The sequence below is a fragment of the Entelurus aequoreus genome, linkage group LG02, assembly GCF_033978785.1.
Source record: "Entelurus aequoreus isolate RoL-2023_Sb linkage group LG02, RoL_Eaeq_v1.1, whole genome shotgun sequence".
Taxonomy (NCBI): Eukaryota; Metazoa; Chordata; class Actinopteri; order Syngnathiformes; family Syngnathidae; genus Entelurus; species Entelurus aequoreus.
Genome location: NC_084732.1, coordinates 28544533 through 28565182, shown reverse-complemented (window position 1 = coordinate 28565182; position 20650 = coordinate 28544533). Strand labels below are relative to the sequence as shown.

The 20650-nt window shown below is 40.1% G+C and overlaps 1 protein-coding gene across 1 annotated transcript in view; it reads right to left on the bottom strand.

Moving 5' to 3' along the window:
- Positions 1 to 19890, bottom strand: part of atosa (atos homolog A) — an 88878-nt gene extending 68988 nt beyond the window's left edge. Inside the window, exon 1 of the mRNA XM_062024370.1 lies at positions 18922 to 19890. Within this exon, the coding sequence (XP_061880354.1) occupies positions 18922 to 19021 (100 nt within the window). The 5' untranslated portion in view covers positions 19022 to 19890. The remainder of the gene's footprint in view (positions 1 to 18921) is intronic.
- Positions 19891 to 20650: the final 760 nt, after the last annotated feature.

The following is a 20650-nucleotide window of genomic DNA, read 5'->3' as shown; positions in this document are numbered from 1 at the left end:
ATTTGACGAACTGCTCCAAGAACCACCATGTCCAGATGGCTCTTCCTGTTCCTGCAGCTCTGGCTGACGTTTAACTACATTGTCCCACAGAATGCCACATGCGCTGGTATGATATTCTGACGGTATGGCATAAAATGTGTTATTTTGAAATGCCTTTACCGAGGAGGAAAAAAAACTTTTCCGTGAAAGTAATTTTTAAACAAGAATATAGAACATGATGAAAGTTGAGAATATGAGTTTAAAATAGATAACACAAACTAAATTAAATATTTCCAAATACATAATCAAGTTCAGCTCTTAATGCAATTAAATGCAATCACTAAGTGGTTTAAAAATGTTACAAAATAAATAATTGATTTAAAAAATCTTAGTAAGACTTTGAGATTAAAATAATAAAAGTGGGCAGGAATTTACAAAGATTTCTCAGTATGTTTTGGAGACTTGCTCACAATTTCTCCACAAAAGTGTATTGGAGTGTGTATTTGATGAGTTTTGATTGATTTGCTGCCTCAATTGCAACTTATTGGCCGATCTTTTTTCTCAAAAGTTGTGGCCGTCTATATTTGGAAAGCAGGTAAAGCAGAAAATTTAAATTGGGCTATGTTGTTTCTTCAAAGGAAACTGTGTTAATGTCTCTTGTTTTCATGTTAGTATTTAAGATAGCGAGCTGGCATTAGTCAGTTCAGTTATCAATCTTGATTTTTCTAAAATTTTAAATTAAAACGTTAATACAAACCGTCCTAAGTTTTAACGCAGTTATCAGTATCACTGTTTATCGTTACATTCCTACTACAAAAATGAAACGTTCTATCAATATGTAAGACCATTTCTGCACTCGAAATATTGGAGGAAGCTCAATCCCTTGAAGTGACGACGCACGACTAGGCTACTTAAAGTCCAACTTGTCACAACAGCACTAGGGATGAATGTTGGCCAAGGATTGACCCCGACACAGAGGGCACGGTATGCAAAGCAATGTTAGCTTTTCCTATGGGTCTGGCACATAGCAGGTTGTTGGGCCTGTGGGCCAATTTTATTTTTATCAGCCTGTGTAATATTCTATGTACAATTAAAACAACCACAAACAAAAATAATGAAAAACTGGAAAAGGGCCCAAACCGCCAAAAGAACTTAGAAACCAAACTGCATCAATATACTAGGATTTTAATGGGATCATAAGTCAAGATTAAATTATGTGCAGGTTTTTATTTCAGACACCCTAGTCTTTAGAGTAGTTGTAACCTGGTTTATAATCAGGTGAGTTCAAATTGAGCGAGAGTTGTATGACCGAGGCAAAAGCATCTGTTGTTGTTGCCTCCTGCCGTGAGATAAATCACTGACAAAGACAACACGGGACTAGACCGGTTCTGCATGGCCCAACAGTGTACGTCACTCTGTGTTATCTGGGGCTATTCAGCGAGAGTACAGATCCACTGATCCGCTCTTGCACGAGTCTGGGACATCTCGGGGCAGCTGTAATCTGTCTGAGGACACAACAGAATATATGCAGCAAGCAGAGGGACTGACTCCTCCTTCTAACGGACCTATTTGCAACACATCGCCATACAAACACAATAAACAACAGTGAAGAGAGCAGTGCTTCCCAGCTGACTAAGGCTCTCCAATATAACCTGCTATGAGGTCATTTAATGCTTCTAAATGCAAGTCTTAAAGGGTGGGAGTGTGAGAGTGGCAGTTGAGGGTGTAAAATAACAAGAACTCCATCACCATGGCTCTTTTGTTTGGGAGATTCCACCACCTGACCTCATGTAACCCCTGTAATAAAGTCTTTATATATTTGGAATGTAATCTTTGCACTTATTAGGTCTTGAGGAAAATGCAATTACAGCTTTAACAGCAGGGAATAACTTTTTTTTTTAAGGATACGGTGGAACCCTAACATTTGAACACCGAAAACATTGTGCAATTTGGAAATGGACCAGAGTTGAAAAGGTTTGGTAAACCTCGCACAAAATCTCAGCCATCATGTCCAGCGAGACTTCAACATACTTCGCAAGATCTCAGTTTGTTTAGGTAGCGGCGAATGATTAGCTCTTTTTTGCATCTTTGGCTTTTTGGTCTTTTTACTGATACATATAAGCCCCCTTGTAAAAAGACCCAGGGTTGGACTGGGCGATAAAACGATATCAATATATATAGCTATAGATACGTAATTGATATTTTAAAAAAAATGCGTTCGATTAAACGTTCAATAATTTTTTTTTCTTTGTTGTTAGAAGAAACCGGAAATGGCGAAGCAAGGTTGGTTGCATGCACAAATGCACTCGCTCTGTGTGAAAATTGATCAGTGGGAGTGACACACTAATAGCCAATCAGGTAACAGCATCAACTATTACGTCTAGTTGCGCCAATGTTGTTGTCTCGTGGTTGATTCTTTGCATGGAGTCAGAAGATAAACTAAAAATGAGTGCTGTAAAGAGCAAAATTTTTTTTGATAAAACAGGAAAAGTCACCTCGACAGTATGGCCCTTTTTTGGATTTTTAAAAACAGACTGGAGTCAGACCAATGAGGTCTGTAAATTATAAAAGGTGCTCGTCCCCATCAAGACCGGTAATACCACACCATTTTAGCTGCGCTGACCCTTGAGGACAGCAATAACTTCCTGGCACTAAATATGCAGAAAATAGTTATCAGGTTTCTTTGTGTTTACATGTTCGCACTTTGCACTATTTTGTTACACTTTATTAAACATTTATGTATTCCTTATTTTTGCACTTGAATTTTAAGAGGTTATTGTTAAGTGTTCAATGTGATTTTAAAAATGTGTTTACATTGATTTAGTGTTTTCCATGGTTGTGTTGACATTAGGGATGTCCCGATCCGATATTTGGATCGGATCGGCCGCCGATATTTGCCAAAAAATGCGTATCGGCAAGGCATGGGAAAATGCAGATCCAGATCCAGTTTTAAAAAGAATTTCGGTCCGTGTTTTCCAACGCACAGATTTAAATAATACATTCTACTTTTCTGCTGCTCCCTAATTTACGTTTCGCATTTTCCAGCACACCTTCCACACATCCACAGGTCTGTGTCCTAACCGTTAAGACGGCTATGTGAATTAAAAGTTACCGGTAAAAATGTCAGCTGTCTCTGTGCGATATAGAAAATTACTATATTGTGATATTCGAGTATACGTTCTCACGCAGTTGCTTTTAGTTTAGACCTGGGCATTGTACGGCCCGCGGGCCGCATCCGGCCCTTTGCGAATCCCTGTCCGGCCCACGTGAGGCCAATCATAAGTTACAAAATAAATTTCAAAAAGTATCTATGTCGTGTGTGCAATACAACGGTGCTGCTTTTGTTTTGAAAAGCGTTATTTGTATTACTTCCGTGTGGACATATGCGCGTGTGCGATTGTGAGTGAATTGAACGGCGCAATAACAAATTACAAAATAAAGTTTAAAAAACATCTATGTCGTGCGAGCAATACAACTGTGCTGCTTTTATTTTGAAATGTGTTATTTATGCCATATGTCCGGGGGGAACCTGCGAGTGAAGGTGCATAGAGACAAGTGATGAGACGCTAAAAAAAGAAAAGTTGATGACGAATGGCGTGTTTTGGACTGGCAAGTATTTCTTTACATAAATTAATGGTAAAGCCGTGTGTTTAATTTGTGGTACACAGCTTGCTGTGTTTAAAGAATATCATTTTAATCGCCACTACACGAAGAAACATGAGGGAAAATACCGGAATGTGTCTGATGAAGCGCGCGCAAGGGAGGCCGATGCGTTGATGGTAAAACTGCAAAGCCAACAAGGACTTTTTGCCATATTTCACACCCCCAGAGATGCAGCTGTCAGGACAAGTTTCGTCATTTGTCACAAAAGCGCCAGAAAAAGTAAGGCGTTTTCTGACGGAGAATTTATTAAGGAGTGCTTATTGGACTCTGTTGCGCTGATATGCCCGGAGACATGGACTGTTTTTCGCTAACTTCGGATGAGAGCTGTGATGTACGTGACACCTCCGGCTGCTCTTCTTCTTACGTGGGATAACTGCAGACTTTCAAATCACGGAGTAGCTGGCAGCCATGCAGTCAATTAAAGAGACAACCACAGGTAATGACTTGTTCACATAGGTAAATGCGTGTTTGGACATGTTAGGACTGAAATGGGACAAGCTGGCAGGTGTGACAATCCAATCCACTTTATTTATATAGCACAAACAACAAAATGTTTCCAAAGTGCTGCACAACAATATTAAAAACAATATTCAAATATTATCCTTAGCTCCACCAATGACTGAATAAAAAGAAAAAACAATTACATATAAAACGAATATAAAAAACAATATAAAATAAATATGATTAAAAACTATTTTTAACAACAGATGGTTGTCCAAATCTGATGGGGAAAAATGTTGGATAATGCAGGATAAATTGACCATCAAAAGCAATCTGCTTTTGTATAAAGTTAAGTTAGGTTAAATTAAATTATTATTATTATTATCATCATTATTATTTATCTTACGGTATATCAAAAATAATATTGAGCAAAATTTAATTTAAATATTGTCGTGTGGCCCTCCAGCAGTGCTCGGGTTGCTTATGCGGCCCCCGGTGAAAATTAATTGCCCACCCCTGTTTTAGCTGCTGGCATTACACGACAGGCTCTTCCCACTCCTTCTTGTGTCTGCTTCTCACAGACAGCAAGCGCACCTTCTTACATACGTCACATACTGTCACGTCATACGTCACATACGTATACGCCCTCTCCCAGCAGAGAGGTAGCAGCACGGCTAACGTTAGCTGTGATGCTAGCGTAGCCGTGTGAGCGGTAATAATGAAGGAAGAATTAATTAATTCCCAAGAAAAACCGCAGGGGGTCCATCGTCTAGCGGTGGTTTGGCTTCAAGTGGGAATATGTCGAACAGACAACCGTAATTTGTCAAGTGTGGGGCAAAAGCGTTGCTATAAAAAGTAGCATTACTGCTAATATGTAGCATCATTTGAAAAGTCCCCTGCTAGAAAATGAAGAGTGTTTGAAACTCTGCACGTCAACATCTCCATTGTGTATTATCAGTGTTGGGTTAGTTACTGAAAACCAGTAACTGGTTACAGTTACTAGTTACTTTATTTCAAAAGTAACTCAGTTACTAACTCAGTTACACCAAAAAGTAATGCGTTACTGTGAAAAGTAACTATTTAGTTACTTCTTCTACTTTTTTTTTTTTAAAGCTCCCATTAATGCCCTTTTAGCCTTCATTTCAATACTGTTATTGCACTGGAGAATAATACAATCTGTTGATCAACTTGACATGCATTTGCATCACTGAACTCTGCTAAGCAATGTGGTCTACATACAACACACAAAGACAAAGATATGTTTCATAGGGCCAATTTATTTCAGGCCAGAACAAATTGACAAAACTATTTTAAATAGCTGCAACATAACATACATAAGTAACAAACCGCATAATAACACTAGCACTAACACTAACACTAACCACGTTAAACCCAGATTCCGAACTAACAAAGGTCTTAACTCATTCTCTTTCTATGCCACATCAATATGGAATGCACTCCCAAAAGGTGTAAAATAAAGGGCATTTCTATCCACCTTCAAAACCGCACTAAAAGAACACCTCCAGGCAACTACAACCCTAAACTAACACCCCCCCCCCTTCCACATAATACCTTTTCGGATTGTAAATAATCAAATGTAGACACTTTTTCTTATACTTTCTGATCTCTCTCTCTGTGTCCACTACTTGCTGTACATATCCTACCAAGTCAGTCCTACACTGTTTCAATGTCCATTTCTCTGATGATGCAATTGTTGATGCTGATTGTTGATGACTGAAGTGTTGATACCAACAAATCCTAACCCCCCCCCCCCTCCATATCCCACACCCTGGATTGTAAATAATGTAAATAATTCAATGTATATACTCTGATGATTATCTTGTGTGATGACTGTATTATGATGATAGTATATATTTGATAGTATATATCTGTATCATGAATCAATTTAAGTGGACCCCGACTTAAACAAGTTGAATCAATTTAAGTGGACAAGTTGAAAAACTTATTGGGGGGTTACCATTTAGTGGTCAATTGTACAGAATATGTACTGTACTGTGCAATCTACTAATAAAAGTCTCAATCAATTAATCAATCAACAACATAGCTGTAAACCTGGCTTCACCTAAGGAAGGCACACGTGACATACACAAAGCCTAACCAGGCAGATTTTAATTGTTGTTTTGGGCAGTAGACGGGATCTTTGATCCAAGACACAACTTACATTTAACTAAAATTTTCTTTTCTTTGTGCTAGACAAAAGAAAAGAAGTGAGAATATCTCATACTTGCCAACCCTCCCGAATTTCAGTGCCTCTCCCCGGGACAACCATTCTCCCAAATGTCTCCCGATTTCCAGCCGGACTTAAGGCACGCCCCCTCCAGGTCCGTGCGGACCTGAGTGAGGACAGCCTGTCGTCACGTCCGCTTGGCCAACCAAAAAGTAACCACAGAACACTATACCGTATAGTCGTATAGTGTTCTGTGGTTAGTTTTTAGTTGGCCAACGGTTTACGTTGTATTGCGCACCCCCCTCCCCTCCCCTCCCCTTCCCACCCACACCCAGACACACACACACACACAGAGCGCAGAGGAATAATCAGAAGCACGTCACTGCTCCACTGCAATAAAACACATTCAGATCCTGTTTCTAGCCGATACTATATAAAAAAATAACGTAAAATAACGAAGTAACGCATCATGTAGTAACAGTAACTGAGTTACTGAATATAAAAAATAACGTGTTAGATTACTAGTTACCGCCGAAACTAACGGGATTACAGTAACGCGTTACTTTGTAACGCGTTAGTCCCAATACTGTGTATTATTCAAACTCACCTAATTCAGCTGGCTAGTTGTTATCAAGAGTACTAAAACCCTTTTCAACATGAATCTGAAAACTAAGTAGGCTAAATAACTTTAAACTTTAATACATGCTCGGATAAGGCCAGTATCGGCATCGGATCGGAAGTGCAAAAACACCATCGGAAGTGCAAAAACCTGGGTCGGGACATCCCAAGTTGACATGTAATTTATTTTCTGCCTTGATAGCATGGAGTAATACAATTTAGAGGAAAGTCACATTTTAAATAGAAACATTGAATATATTTCTCTCTTGGTCCTTATTTTCAATAGGTCATACAAATATAAATAATTATTGATATTGACTGATATAAAACACTATATCATGGTACAGTTTTCAGCCATAACGCCCAGCTCAAGCCCAGGGTGTTCTTTTTAGGACTCGAAGAGCAACGTGGTTCAACTTAGGAGCAATCTGTTGCACATGCACTCCCACACCAACCTGACTCATCACTCAAGTCGCAGGAAAAAACACGGGGGAGGTCAGATGATGTTAGGTCTCTGAGAAAAATGTTAAGTGCTCATCTCTTCTCCCTTGAATAATGGAACCATGGCCCACTGAATGCAACAAATGGATATATCCGTCCATCCATCCATTTTCAACCGCTTGTCCCTTTCGGGGTCGCGGGGGGGCTGGAGCCTATCCGCTAGAGATGCGCGGATAGGAAATTATTTCATTCGCAACCGCATCACAAAAGTCGTCATCCACCCGCCATCCACCCAAACCAACATTTTATCAAAACCACACCCACCCGCCATCCGCCCGTTGTTATATATCTAATATAGACGATGCAAGGCATTAGTGAGGTTATAGAAAGCTTTTGCCTGTTAAAGACAGGAGACTGATCCAATGCAGCAGAGACATTCAATGTGTGCCACGCATGAATATCTCTTGGCCACGCATTAGTGGCTAAGAGATATTAATGCGTGATAATATTATTTATCATTATTATAATATTATTGTCATTTCCATTAAGAAAGTGTTGACTATTGTTGCCAATGCCCTCCGATCAGGAGTGCGTTCCTCACACTTTGTGTGCACAGTTGCAGCAAGCAGAACGATGCTTTTAAGAAGTTAAAAAAATGTTTTAGAAAGACTAGGCCTATATTTTCGTGAGGTAAAAAAAAAATTCTGAATTTATTTCAATGAATATTAACTTGTTAACGTTATAATGCTCAAATAGGGACGAGGGCGGGGTGCACAGTGAAACAGTGAACAATTTCGCGACAAAGATGAACCTTTATTGATTGATCTGCAGCCATGACAAAATATCAGACAATCTCCATTGTCAACGACAGGCAGGAAAATAAAGATAAACACATAGCTTATGTTGTAGGCATAGGCATAGGCTCATACGTTTTTAAGTTGAAATAAAAAAATAAATAAAAAATGTGCCTCATAAGCCTTAGGCTGTCAATCACGCGCACAAATTTAAATTATACAATAACATATGTATGTCATCCCTATTTAAACAAAAATAAATTAAATAAATAATAATAATTGAATTATAATGAAAATAGACGGTCGCGACAAACAAAGCAGGCTGAATAGCCTTACATTGTAGCCAATCGGAGATGCGCTTCACTTGAAAGCGAGGCCAAATAATTAACATACAGTAGTATATCTTGAATAGAAAAAAAACACAATAAACAACGCAATTGCCTTAATTCCTTTGCATTGTAGTGCGCCCAAACAACACGTAACCATCAAAATTATTCAGCTGACCGAACTCAATATAGGTTAGACATGGGCTTATTTGGTATAGCCTAGGTAACGTAGACTAATTCGTTTAACATATCCAACCGTATGTCTACTTACTTTTTTTTTTTGTTAGCACTATGCAGGTGTTGCACCTTTCCTGCTTCCTGCTCCCACACCGTAGTCGAAGAGCGCAGGGGAGACACTTCTCCAGGGCCGATGTATGCTCGGGGCAACACCCTTCACTTTACCCGCAGTGGGTCTACACAGCGGACGACTTTAGGGTGAACGATGAGTCCGGCGATTAGTTGCAACTCTTGCTTTATTGATTGCTTGCACACAGCCAATCCAACACAAAACAAAACAAACTAGTCCCGCCCGCACTCACGCTACCGCTCCCTCTCTTCTCTCGCCCACACACTCATTGACGTCACTCACCTCACATGCTGTCACCTGTTAAAGGGCCCCACACACACATACGCTACTCTCATAACACTGGAATAAAATGGCATCTACAGTGCCAGGATTCAGGCGAGAGAGCCTGGTCTCTAAAATGCGCCCTGCTGCGCTGAAGGAGCGCTCACTTGCGGCACTTGTTGCTGGGACGCATAGGATTCTCTTTATACATTTAACTATGTATGTATATTTCCAAATTGGTTCAACCGCCACCCGCCCGAATCTATTTAAAATCTATTTTTTTCGTCAAGCATCCGCCCGACCCGCGGATTATACGCGGATTATCCGTGTACTCCGCCGTTGTGTCCGCAAACCGCGCATCTCTACTATCCGCACAACCTAAATGCGTCCAATAATCGCGTTGATTGCAATTAATTGTGGTCATATTTAGTGTAGATTTCTATTTCGATGGTTAGTCCAAGACCAAAATAAATAGTTGCCACAAAGGCGGCTAGCAGCTAATTGTGGATCTCAATATGCTATCTGAAGCTGCTCCCCTAAATCAATAATCCTCCATTGTAACAGATGAACTGCAGTTCTTACATGTATCATTATCACTGGAGGACGAGGCTAAACATGTTATGCACGGAAGAGCAGCATGCGGGAGAAGGCAAGCTAATAGCTAAGCTAGCCGATATATTAGCTTTAAAAAACACAAAAAAACAAGTGCTTAGTAAACTTTAAGAAGTGTAAATGGAAGCACATTACAGCAGAAAGCAGATATTAACAGGAAATTAACAAGTACATTTGTATAGAGTCTAGAGAGAGGAAAATATAACCATTGAACTGCTCTGTTACTATTTAGCGGTGACTGTTTGGCATACATATAAGGGGAAGACAAATTGTTCCATAAATCAGTAGTGTTAATACCAAGGGTAGACCATTATTTTTATTTTCCTTAAATCCTTTTTGTTATTGTCGTTTTTATTAATTCCACATTTACCAAGTTATTGTTTAATACCGTCATGCTCCATGGCATTATTGACATTTTGAAACCGCAATACCGTGGTATCTACAATACTGTTACATCCCTATTGTGTACTATTGACCGTTTTGTTCTAACAAATGTACGGAACAAAATAAAATGAGGATGTAGATTGTATATTGTGTTGATATTGTTGTACTGTCAATATGACAGACCATAAATACACTTTTTTCAGTTAATACATGTGATCGGTATCGGTCGATTTGAAACCAACTCTTATCCTGTGATCCGAGGTTTTGCATCAGTATTATACAGCAGGCATGTGATTTGAACTTAATGAAAAAGACTGAAAATAAGTCGGGGGTCTGTGGGCCGCAAGGCGGGCAATGTTTATTCCATTAGCTAACTTACTTTATCTGAATAGCCATTTGTGATATATAGCATGAAACAACAAATATCTTGCAGTCATGTTTATGTTTCAAAATGATTCAACTATTCAATGTCAAAATATAAACAGTAGAAATAATGAACAAAATGTCAGCTACTGTTTTGTTCTAAAACACCAATGAAAATGAAATTTAGCATAGACAGTCTATGCTGTAGCAAAAGTCATCACATGTCTGCCACAATCATGTGTGTTCTTAAATGTGTATTCCACGTCTTCCATGCCGAGAGCAGTTTGGATTTGGGCTTGAATGGTAAACAACTAAAATGAATGTTTTGGGCAATGTTTTATCTAGACGCATACTTTTGTCCAAATGTGGTCAAGTAGACGCATTGTGGGTTTCCTGGACGTCGTCTACATCGCTAAAAGAAAAATCTAAGGAAGAGAATCCCTCTGCCATATTCCACTAGTTTTTTTAATATATAAATCGCCCGCTTGAATATTCCCCCTTTTCTTCACCGACTCTCTCGTCATAATCTGGGATGTGCAGGTCTGTTGTGATGTCCCTTCCTGGTTCTATGACCCGTCCTATCTTGCCTCTGATTGGCCTGTCCGTAATGTTTTGCCCTAATCTTAACCAATCGTGACTCATCATAGTAAACCAACCAACCAATCATGGATTTTCTTATATGTAAACCAACCAATCATCATTGAGGTTTCCCGCATAATTTGTCCCCTGCCCGTGGAGTTGCTTCGCTACGTAGCTTCGATTTTTAAGTTAATTATTTTTAATGGAAAACCGTACTTTTTACAACTGGATTATCAAAAACCGTACTCATTACGGGAAAACCGTAGATCAAGATTTTAAAACACATTGTAGGTCGGAAAAAACGGAAAACTATTTTTTTATATTTTTACAGAGATAAAAAAGAAGGATTTCCGACCATAGAAGTAAAAATCACATGCCTGATGGCATGTGAATTCTTGATTTACCAACCCTACAAAACGGATGCTCAATCATCATTTTAGGAGATGTAGTCGTAGTAGTAGTGTGAATTTATTTCAAATATACTGACAAATTTACATCAAAATACAAAGATATAGTGGCACAATATAATGTAATCTATTAAGAGATTAATCTATCATTTTAGATGTCATAGAGTATCAATCAATCAATCAATGTTTATTTATATAGCCCTAAATCACAAGTAGATGTGTTTGGTTATTGGATCACATGAATGCAAACACCATTGACCTGTTGAATAAGAAATATATTCCTACTGATTTCTGCTATGGTCTGGCGCCATTTTGAAAATCTAATCAGGTTGACCTGTGGAAAAACAGAATTATATACTTTTATAGTTGTAGCATTGCTGATTATCTTATCACATCTTACCCCAACCTGAAACCCTGAATTTATTTTTCACACCCATGTGATCACTATGTCATATCAGTGCCAAACAAGACAGACATGTCCCGACAAGTCCCCTCCAACCAAAACCTACCGTAATGTCCCTCAAACCATAACTGCAGTGAAAGTGCTTGCTCTGTTCACACCACTGTAGGCCCCAAGACTGCTAAGTAAACACCTTCTCTCAGCACCGCAGTGCCTTTTTCTGAGAAACAAGCAGCCAAGTGAATCCAGAGTCCACCACTTAAGGAACCTTATGTTCTCAATTAACAATAGCCGCCAGTTGTGGAGTAGACTTAGTGCCATGGGCTACATCTACAGTACTGCCACAAGCTGTCATCTTTAGAACATGGCAGCCGAGTGAGCCAAGATGACATGGTGATAGTACATTATGGGTGAAGAACTGACTGAGGGGATGGTTGCACCAGACGGGTTATGACTCAAAACACAAGTGTCGTTTACGTGTCAACATTATCGATATGTGGTGGTAGTTGCTACACAGTAACTGGTTGCAGTTCCTACACTTTTAATAATTATGTCTGCTTTTTTCGTTCAGGATTTGAGTTATAGTAGTAATGTGTATCCGCTGATCTTAGTAGCTGTACAATTCATTAAGGAAGCATTATTAAGTTAATTATCGATAAAGGCATTCTGCCATTCATGAACAAATGTGATTTACTAGTACGCATGTCTTACATTTTCGAAAACATAGGAATGCATTTACCTAAATATTTTAAATATGTGGTGCTGAAGGTTCAATAATGTATTTTAACTTGACAAGGCTGAGAGCCCCAATGAACTTGACGTTTATGATTATTGGTGCACGATAATTATCGGGTCAATATTAGGAATTATAATATCGCACCGGTAACGTTAAAAAACTGCTTCGATAACCAATATAAAATAAACTGCTTCAAAGAGATGCGATCCCTCATACTAGGATGGTTAGGGTGTATCAGACGCTCCTTTTCTCCCAATTGCCTTACTTGTAAACTCCTCATCATTGTAAACATCGTGTGGGACTTCTTCACTGTTTCAGAGGCAGGCTTTTCGTTATCTAATCACAACAAAAGTTCAGCAAATATTACACGAGGAGGGAAAAAACCTTGAGTTTCGACACATCAAACCTTATCAACCACCTGAAACGGCAGCATCACTGCGGCAGTGTTGTGAATGCTAGGAAGACACCTGCGCTGCTAATGAGACTGCCCCAAAGCTGGCCGCAAAGAAAGGCCCTGGCTTTTTCCTAGCGCCGCAGCATTTGAAATTTCCATGAAGTTTGCCAGAGACATGGGCTAAAGTGATCTGTGATCGTGAACATGATGCTAGTGGAGAACCAGTCCTTTGCCATTGTTACAGATATGGCAGTAACTCAACTTGTGAGCTCAATTGGTTCCATAACCGAGATCGTAACTTATATCAATTCATTGGTGCCTGTTGGAATTGGCGTTGAAAAAGTGGGTATTTGTAGTTATGCTATCTCCTACAAAACCAGAGTAGTGAGGGTGAAGAGTGGACACTGCCAGTTCGGAACGTGGCGTAGTGACAGACCGACTGGACACTGCTTCCCAAAGCAGCTTCAGGCATAGGCAGTAAGCTGAGCCACCAGTGGAGGAGCAAGCCTCAGCAGTGCCAAAGGAGGACGTCGCCGACTTCTGTGGGGCTGCTGTAGAAGCTCAACTGCTGCTAATGGTTTCCAATGGTTGGAAAATAAAGTTATTTCGATCTCTAACTTAAAGTAATGCCAGGAAGTAAGACCACCATTTAGGGTCAGAAAGGCTCATAACTAAAAATGTATGATAACAAAAAAAGCTGAGAGACAGCTCATATCTCAAAATACTCGTAAGTTGAGATCCTCATAAACTGAGGACCACTATTTTGTCAGGACAAATCTACATGTACAGTTTGTTAAATCTGCCTTTGAGTTTTTCTTACATACAGGTGTGCAAAAACCACAATTAAAAATAATAGATACAAATAAGTTATCGGTTATCTGAATCGGAAGCAGGAATTTGTCTGTCTTGGCTTGAAAAAATATTAAGCATCCATAGTGATCATGATGGGACTGCAGCTTTTAGTTTCAATTTGGTAGTAGCACGGACCGCACTCATTGGGTAAACAAAAACGAAGATACAACAAATGAACTAAATATAAAAGACATAATTGTCAATTTACAAAAGTTGGGTTTTGGAACCTTTAAAGTACCAGTAGAGTACCTCTATATTGAAGCTATTGCCATATATATTTAATTTATGACACCAAAATACTTCTATAGTTTGCGAATAAATACATATGTTTAAAATAGTATACATCTCATGGAGATTCCCGAGCCATTTTGAGAGGTAATGAGCTACAGTAGTCAGTCACGTGATCCGTGATGTAGAAGAAGGAACCACAGAACATAATAATCAAGCAGACTTTGTGAGAGCCAACAGGATTACTTTGATAAAACTGTAATCCAGAACCTTATTCTTTTAAACCCAAACATAAAGAGGTTTTTAGAAGCAGAGTGCAAAACAGACGCAGCGTTTTTGGAAAAACTATAGCATCAACAGCATTGCTAGGTGCTAAACATAAAAACTCACCATGATAAACCATAATAAAACAAACACTAACTTTAAAATTTCCAGTCTTGCTGGGATGCCAACCGACAGGACTCTCACATAACCTCGTTTAGATAAAGATTCAATCACAGACCCCAAGAAAGGCTAAAAAAGGGGAGCAAGCCTCTCGGTCCATGGCCACATTTGTCTACTACCAGGTCAGAGATTAATTATAATCTAGAAGTAAATTTTTACCAAATTTGAGACGAAGCAGAAGCAGCCGCTGGCTTAGTGTGTCAACAATAGCAGCATATTAGCTCCCTGCTATCAATGCTCTGCTAAAACAGGCCGTCTACGTTGGTTGCTCATATTTGGTCAATTTTCAGGTCACCACATGTAAATGGAGTATTGTTTGTGGTTTCTAGATGTTTTTAGAAGGGTATAATGGGCGCAATAGAGGACCCTCTGTTAACTCAATTGTTAGCTATTTACGATTTTGAATGCTTAAAAAAAGCCAAACGTATGTGTTCTGTCCTACATAATGATTGTGAATGACAGACAGCACATCTCTTTACAATGTTTGCATATTTCCAGTATTACTGATCTGCTAATATGGTCAGAGTGCAGAAGTGTTTCTCCAGTGGCATAGAATCAATGAAAATTTACGAAAATATTCTGAGCGAAATATTCAAAATGACCGACTGAATTTGTGGCATTTTGTGATGTTTAGATGGTATATTTACATCTTTGTGGATTGTAAATACAATTGAATATGGTTTAATGCAGGGGTGGGCAATTAATTTTTACCGGGGGCCGCATGAGCAACCCGAGCACTGCTGGAGGGCCACATCGACAATATTTCAATTAAATTTTGCTCAATATTATTTTTGATATATACCGTAAGATAAATAATAATAATAATAATAATATTTAATAGTAATAATAATACTTTCATTTAACCTAACTTAACTTTATACCAAAAGCACTGCTTTGGAAATCATTTGTACCCCTTTCAGAGATCACATTTAGTTCCCCTTAAACATCCTCATGTTGCACAATGAAGTGTATAGTAAGCATAGGATGAAGTGTGCATTCCTGTAACTTTCCCTAGTAACAGCATTCCATGATTAATATAAATAAATTAAAGGCCTACTGAAATGATTTTTTTTTTATTTAAACGGGAATAGCAGATCCATTCTATGTGTCATACTTGATCATTTGGCGATATTGCCATATTTTTGCTGAAAGGATTTAGTAGAGAAAATCGACGATAAAGTTCGCAACTTTTGCTCGCTGATAAAAAAAAAGCCTTGCCTGTACCGGAAGTAGCGTGACGTCACAGGAGCTAGGATTCCTCACAATTCCCCGTTGTTTACAATGGAGCGAGAGAGATTCGGACCGAGAAAGTGATGATTACCCCATTAATTTAAGCGAGGATGAAAGATTCGTATATGAGGAACGTTACAGTGAATGACTTGAGAGGCAGCGATGGACGTATCTTTTTTCGCTCTGACCGTAACTTAGGTACAAGCTGGCTCATTGGATTCCACACTGTCCTTTTTCTATTGTAGATCACAGATTTGTATTTTAAACCACCTCGGATACTATATCCTCTTGAAAATGAGAGTCGAGAACGCGAAATGGACATTCAGTGCCTTTTATCTCCACGACAATACATCGGCGAAATGATTTAGCTACGAGCTAACGTGATAGCATCTTGCTTTAACTGCATATAGAAACAAAAGAAATAAACCCCTGACTGGAAGTATAGATAGAAAATCAACAATACTATTAAACCGTGGACATGTAAATACACGGTTAATGCTTTCCAGGCTGGCGAAGGTTAACAATGCTGTGCTAACGACGCCATTGAAGCTAACTTAGCAACCGGACTGCACAGAGCTATGCTAAAATCCTTAGCTCTCCACCTACGCCAGCCAGCCCTCATTTGCTCATCAACACCCGTGCTCACCTGCGTTCCAGCGATCGGCAGAAGGACGAAGGACTTCACCCGATGCGTTTGGCGGCCCGGAGACGTAGGAAGTCAAGGTGAGGTCGGCGGCTAGCGAGGCTAGCGCTCCAACAAAGTCCCCCTGGTTGTGTTGCTGTAGTCCGCTGCTAATACACTGATCCCACCTACAACTGTCTTCTTTGCAGCCTTCATTGTTCATTAAAAAAATTGCAAAAGATGTCCAGAATACTGTGGAATTATGAAATGAAAACAGAGCTTTTTGTATAGGATTCTACGGGGTACCATAACTTCCGTTACTCGGACTTCGTCACGCGCATACGTCATCATACCGCAATGTTTCAGCCGGATATTTCCCGGGAATTTTAAAATGTCACTTTATAAGTTAACCCGGCCGTATTGGCATGTGTTGCAATGTTAAGATTTCATCATTGATATATAAACTATCAGACTGCTTCTCTTTTTAGCGTCTCGGGTGTAAACCGTGCATCACTTGTCGCTGTGCACCTTCACTCACAGGTTACACACGGACATACGCCAATAAATAACACTTTTCAAAATAAAAGCAGCACAGTTGTATTGCGCGCACAACATATATGTTTTTTCAACTTTATTTTGTAATTTGTGATTGCAGCTGTTCACAATCACGCACGTGCATACGTCCACACGGAAGTAATACAAATAACGCTTTTCAAAACAAAAGCAGCACCGTTGTATTGCACACTCGACATAGATACTTTTTTAAATGTATTTTGTAATTTATGATTGGCCTCACGCGGGCCGGACAGGGATGCACAAAGGGCCGGATGTGGCCCGCGGGCCGCAGAATGCCCAGGTCTGGTTTAATGGATACAATGAAACACAATTAAGCATATAAAGTCAACTTGTTTTTCCACTCTGCTGGTTATTTAAAAATAAAAACCATTTTCAAGATCACCAGTTCAAAAAACTGTACTTAAGGACAAGCTTTTGGATGTGTCCTTACTTCAGGATATTGGTTAGGGCGTTCAGAAACCACCAAGGTTCCTGCCGGCCATGAACTGGAAACTGCTGGAACACTAGTGTCACTGCCCACCAGAGAAACCAGTTTGACATCGTAATGGATTGCAAAGATGCCCAAACTCTTGTTTGGTTAAAATATTCTGCTGCCGGATTACCTTCTAGACAGAAGCTTGATGTTGAGACTCGACAAAGATTACGCTATTTGGCCACAATGACAAGAAGTAAAAGGATATCACAATCAAAGCATTTGGTGCACCATAAAAAATATGACGTTCTCCAGTAATATGTTGTTAAAAATACTTCTCGCACATGGTTTACTACACCTGTTGAGTGTGGATTTATTTATTCATCCATGACTTTTTCCACCAACCAAGGATGTTCGAAAGACCTTTTGCGAAGGACCAGTGACATCGCCAACTACTGGCCGGGAGTGCATATTACAATTAAGGTTTGTGTGAAAGGGGATCGTATTCAATCAATCAATCAATGTTTATTTATATAGCCCTAAATCACAAGTGTCTCAAAGGGCTGTACAAGCCCCAACGACATCCTCTGTACAGAGCCCACATACGGGCAAGGAAAACTCACCCCAGTGGGACGTCAATGTGAATGACTATGAGAAACCTTGGAGAGGACCGCATATGTGGGTAACCCCCACCCTTGACAATGTTCTTCAAGTTATCTTTCATGAGGTTGTCCCGAAGCCACACATTTTTATTGGCTTATACAAAAACACAGTTTGTCGTGACCAAATAACACAACACATGACTGCAACTCCCCCCGACCCAGCATGCTGTGCTGCATTAGGAGGCTATAATTACACAAGTGCCTTTCGGTATGCCCTTTATATTCTGGTCAGTCACATCATGAATTTGTCTGCTGTATAAAAGGCCTCAGAGGCGATTCATTACATGAAAGGGGTGACGGCGCCGATGCGCGTTTACGCCCTTTGTGTGCATTGACCCCTGGCATTACCAATTTACCAATATACAGTCGGCCTGTCAGCAGACTTGAGTGCAGTTTCATAACCCCGTCACAGCAACACAGGCTGTGTTGATTGACTGCAGCTAATCTCATCACAGCTGAGAAGAGTGGCCTTGCCTCACTGCCTCCAATGCCACTTTTAATTGTGTTGTCACCAGCAGCCACGATGTACAATCAATCACAAAAGCGCTTATGTAAATACATCGATGAGGCAGAGGACAGCCTCTGCAAATGAACACGGAAGTAATACAAACGAGGGTATCCCCACCGCCCTCCCCTCCCATGTCTGTCCCCGTTTCCCCTCTGCTGCTGCTGCAGACATGTAAACAGGTTGGCAAGCATAAGGTTAGGGCGCCTCGTTTCCACAACAGGGGTGTCTTGTCAGGAACAGTTCTTGCAGCAGCAGCAAAGCCTGTCAAAACAAGAGTTTGCGGTGTATGCACAAAAAATAAGGAAAAGCCTTGAAGTGGAGCAGCAAAAAAAAAAAAAGTGTCCTCATTTGTTTAGTCTCATAAGAGGTGACCAGCTGTTACATCATTCCTCAGTGAGGAAACACACAGATCCATTTTGGGAGATGTGAGGTGTTGTTTTTTTTTTTTTTTGGGGGGGGGGGGGGGGGGGTTGGGTCGTGGGTGTTGAACCTACCTCTCTCGGGCTTCATGTTGTCCAGTGTCATCGGTGGATATCTTGCTGGGTTCTTGTCTTCAACAGCAAACCGTGCAGGAGCCCCTTGGAGCCCAAACATGCCTTATTTTGTTGTTGTTAGCGAGGCGGCGAAGCCCTGACTGGCTACCTATCCCGCAACAAAGCGTCGCTTTGTTAGCATGCTACTACTGTACTAGTCCATGGCAGCGGATCGCTCCAACAACAGCAACAACAAAAACAACAAATAAATACGCCTGAGAAAACAAGCGAAGCACGGATAGTTTAAAAATCCAGCTGACTATAACACACTCTTTTAAACACCCTGGCCATAGTTAGGTGGCTTTAAATACACGCGTGCATTCTTGCAAGTCAGCTGTGTTGACAACACAAAACAACCTGACTAAGCTAGCACTTGCTCGCCTACCAAACGACCGTGGTCGAGTCGTCCTCCAAGTCGCTATTTAGTTCACAAGTGTCTCCCTTTTTGTCATGTTGTCATTACAACTTTTCTCCTCTCCGACACAACAACACGACAGCTCGACTTGACACAAAGCTAACGTCCCCCTGGCACGAGAGCTCCCTTCAAACGGCTAAAAAACGGATCAAAGAGGTAACGACACGGGACTCTTTGGATGTAAACTCCCGTTGAGAAGAACCGTGAGTCTTCCTCGTCGTGATGCTTTTTACAGTCTGACCCTCCTCCTCCTCCGTCTTCTTCCACTCCTCCTCACCACCATGATCATCACTCCTCCGTTCAGCTCTTCCTCCTCCCCGCGGCTTGTCAAAACAGCTCTTGTCACGTGTCCCAACAACAGCCCCCCCTCTCTCTCCTTCTCCTCGTCACTTCCCCCTGTTACAATTTTTTTTTTTTTAAAGTCAAGAAAAGACTCCACGGCTTTTTTGTCCGCCGAGCCGTCCAAGAAACTTTTTCAAATGAAAGCACTCGGTCACATGTTGACGTCGCGTTCACGCGGCGTTAGCTACAAAGGCAACAACAAAGACACGCCAGCTGATTGGTCAACGGAATCGGGGAGCGCGTTCACGTGCGCACGTGTCATGAACATTTTGTTCCTTGCGTTGGTTGGTGTGTAGTTAGTAGTTGAACAAAGATCGTCTACTAATGAGATTATGCTGTTTTTCTTTTGTTTCTTTTTTTTTTCCGGACTGATGCAATTTTCCTGGCACAAACGAACGTTTTTGTGCATTTTTTTATTTTTATTTATTTTTAATTTTTTTTTCGGACTGATGCAATTTTCCTGGCACAAACGAACGTTTTTGTGCTTTTTTGTAAGCTCTAACTCAATATAGATATTTTTTAATCCTGTAAATATAGGGTTCTCATATATGTAGTGTAGACTAGTTGGTAGTTGAACAAAGATCGTCTACTCATGAGACGATGCTGTTTTTCTTTTGTTTCTTTTTTTCCTGGACTGATGCAATTTTCCTGGCACAAACGAACGTTTTTGTGCATTTTTTTTGTAAGCTCTAACTGAATATACATACTGTTTTAATCTTGTAAACAAAGGATTTTCATATCTGTAGTGTAGACTAGTTAGTAGTTGAACAAAGATCGTCTACTCATGAGATGATGCTGTTTTTCTTTTGTTTCTTTTTTTCCCGGACTGATGCAATTTTCCTGGCACAAACGAACGTTTTTGTGCATTTTTTTTTTGGTAAGCTCTAACTGAATATACATATTGTTTTAATCCTGTAAATATAGGGTTTTCAT